Source organism: Ischnura elegans, chromosome 9 (genome assembly GCF_921293095.1).
Source record: "Ischnura elegans chromosome 9, ioIscEleg1.1, whole genome shotgun sequence".
NCBI lineage: Eukaryota > Metazoa > Arthropoda > Insecta > Odonata > Coenagrionidae > Ischnura > Ischnura elegans.
Window position 1 is genome coordinate 34,084,467 of NC_060254.1, and position 3,104 is coordinate 34,087,570.

Here is a 3,104-nt window from a genome sequence, read left to right on the forward strand (position 1 = left end):
GGTAAAACCACCAGTAGTTGACACTGCACTAGTAGTTGACACTTATAATAAAAAAATACAATAACAAGAGGAATAAAGGTGCCAGATGATTAATATTTTTCTGTCTGTGTAGTGTAGCTCTCTAGTGGTGTGTATGTGAACTACTGTACCGCCATCTTTAACAGCAGTCTAACCACAATCATCTGATGACAACAGCCCATGTTTTTCAATTGATTAATGTGATTTCGTTGTGGAGTTTGCTAAGAACAAGCTAAAAGGTAAGCATTGAAAATTTAAACACCAATTATAATTTTGATTAAGGAGATGTTGAATACTTTGTTTTAGACTCTAAAGTATACAAACAGTTTTCAAAATAACCTGTAAATTAAAAAAAAATGGCTGTTTGGCATCATGTCAACTACTGAAACTTTAGATGACATAGTATTGAGTGGTTGACACCGTGTGTCAACTACTCAGGAGTAATATAATTTAATAATTCTGCTTTATTTGAGTGTTATTTAACTGCTTACATTGTTGAACTGTGTATTATAACCTCTAAAACATTTTCAAAGTATTGTATCCAATAGTTGACAGGGGGTGTCAACTATTGGAGTTACAATGTGTCAACTTCTGAATTACTCCCTCTTTCATTTTCAGATGCCTCCAACAAAGGGAAATTTTAGAAATTATACTCAAGAGGTAATGGAAGCAGCTGTGGCATCATTCTCATTGCACTGTACCCAAATGCGACGCATCTCTTGCAACCGATGGATGTTTCGGTTTTCAGGACTCTTAAAGAGCACTGGAAGAAGAAAGTACATGAATGGAGGTTATCCAATTTGGAGGCTCCAGTCTTAAAGAAGAAAGAATTTCCAAAACTTTTGAAAGAAGTTATAGACAATGTGCTACAAGTGACTATCCTGGAAAATGGTTTTAGAAAATGTGGATTGTTTCCATGGAACCCAGAAGCTATCACTCTCCCATTAAACATTGAAGGTGATAATCAAGTCACAAAAGCCAAAGAACGTGGACAATTTTTAAAAGAAGGACTTCGATTTCTCAATGAGAGTATTCCAGAAAGCAAGCTCAAAATATTTTGTAACAGGGATACAAATAAAGAGTTGGAGGAAAAAGATATTTCACTCTTTGAACTGTGGCAGAAGACAAAATTAGAACTGGAAAGTAATTTGTTAAATGCATCTGGTGCTACTAATGAGCCAGACAATCTAAGCATTGTGGATGGGGACCTGTCATCTGCAACACTCACTCCTAGTGCTATCGATGAGTCCACTTATCATACCACTGATGATTACAATATGCCATCTGGAACGAACAACCTTACTTGTATCGATAAGCCTGCTAGAGATAGTATTAATCATACTGATCTTTGTCAAGCTGGAACTTCTAAAGTATCTGCAGAAATCCCCAGCCCATTCAAAAGACACTTTTTTTTCCAGAAAGACAAGAATGAACCAAAACAAAAACGATCAATGAAGGAGAAAATGCCTGCCATTGTCTCAGGACAGCTGTGTCAAGATTATTTTAGAAAGAAGTTGGCAAAAAAGGAAGAATTAGAAAAAAGAAAACTGGAACGTGCTGCCGAGAGACAAAGGAAAAAAGATGAAAAAGAAAGAGCGAAACAAGATAAAGTTCGGCAGCATAAGAAAAGGACTGCAAAGCGGGTGCTTCATTACAAAGACAGCTCTAACTCTGGCATAGAAGAGGTGCCATCAGACAGTGATTTTAAAGATGAGAGCGATGAGGAAAACATACATGAGAAAAACCTAAAGAAACCAGTAGAGAGGAAAGTAGGGGAGTATGTAGTTTTTTCTTATGAAGAAGAGTTATTTCCGGGGGTTATAACTGATGTTTGTGAAACAGCTGCTACTATTACAGCTATGAAAAAATCTGGGAGACTCTGGAAATGGCCAGAAAAAGAGGATAAATTGGACTACGAATGGGAAACTGTATTATACCACATTGACGAGCCTTTAAAAATGAGTACCACGAGAAATGTTTACTCAGTCCCGGAACTTGAATTTTTATGGGATTAACTTCTTGCATTCTGATAGCTTAGCACAATTTATATTCATTTTTTTTAACTTAATTAACTAGAGAATGAGCCTAAGTTATGTAATACGTTAACATTCAATTTTTGTATTTTTCTACAACTTTTATCATTCATTTCATCCCTGTATTCATACAAAGTAGGCAAAAATTCATTTATTAAACCTTTTCTCATTTAAAACATATGTAAACTACTAAAGAGTGTCAATAAATAAAGAGTGTATTGAAATAAAGAGTTTTATAAAGTATGTCAACTACTGAAAATAAAATGTGTCAACTACTAAATATTCTTGTTTTCGCTTGGTGTCAACTACTAGACCTGTGCCCGTTAACAAAAAAAAAAAATAATAATAATTCACATTCATTTTATTAATGTTATTCTTGTGACAGTACGATAGAGGAATACTTTGTACAGCTATCAGTAACTTTAAGTTTCCCCTACAGTGAATTCGGTTTAAGTAATGTTAACAAACAGACATATAAATCCTTAAGGTGTCAACTACTGGTGGTTTTACCTTACTACAATTTTGGACATTTCAAGGAAAAGTAGGACATCTGGCAGCCATAATGTGCAGGCACTTAGATATTATTAATGATAAAATAATACAACAGATTACAGTAGGTTTGCATGAAATCAATCACCATACCCTTGAAAACAATCATAGAAAAACAAATGGAAGGGAAGAAGTTCAAGAGATGGCCCCAAATGAGTTATATAGGACAGGTTATGAAGGATATAAAAAAGAAAAAATATGCCACCACAAAAGTGCTAGTGGAGAGGAGAGAGGAATGGAGAGCTGTGTCAAACCAATTTTGGGATTGTTGACTAATGATGATGATGATGACCCTTCCCACAGTGAATTGGGTCGTTCATTCAGGCCCACAATCACAACCCATTGATGGAAAAAACATCTCCTCAATTCACCTATTTGCTAATATGTTTAAAATAAGAAAATGCAAAAGTTGCCACTCACTTTTCATGAGTTAGTGACATCATTGTAGCAGTGGCGGCTTGCCCACAAGGACTCTCAGACGCCGCCCCTACCGTAGATTTGAAA

At 35.4% G+C, this 3,104-nt stretch overlaps 1 protein-coding gene across 1 annotated transcript; it reads left to right on the forward strand.

The window, feature by feature from the left end:
* On the forward strand, positions 1-2,370 carry LOC124165882. The gene is made up of 2 exons (XM_046543423.1): positions 1-257; positions 637-2,370. Exon 2 carries the CDS (start codon positions 747-749, stop codon positions 2,031-2,033), a length of 1,287 nt encoding a protein of 428 aa, XP_046399379.1. The 5' UTR covers positions 1-257; positions 637-746; the 3' UTR covers positions 2,034-2,370.
* The last annotated feature ends 734 nt before the right edge of the window (positions 2,371-3,104 follow it).

Excerpts from the sequence above, each read along its gene's own strand:
- LOC124165882 (XM_046543423.1), top strand. The coding sequence starts at position 747 with ATGGATGTTTCGGTTTTCAGGACTCTTAAAGAGCACTGGAAGAAGAAA.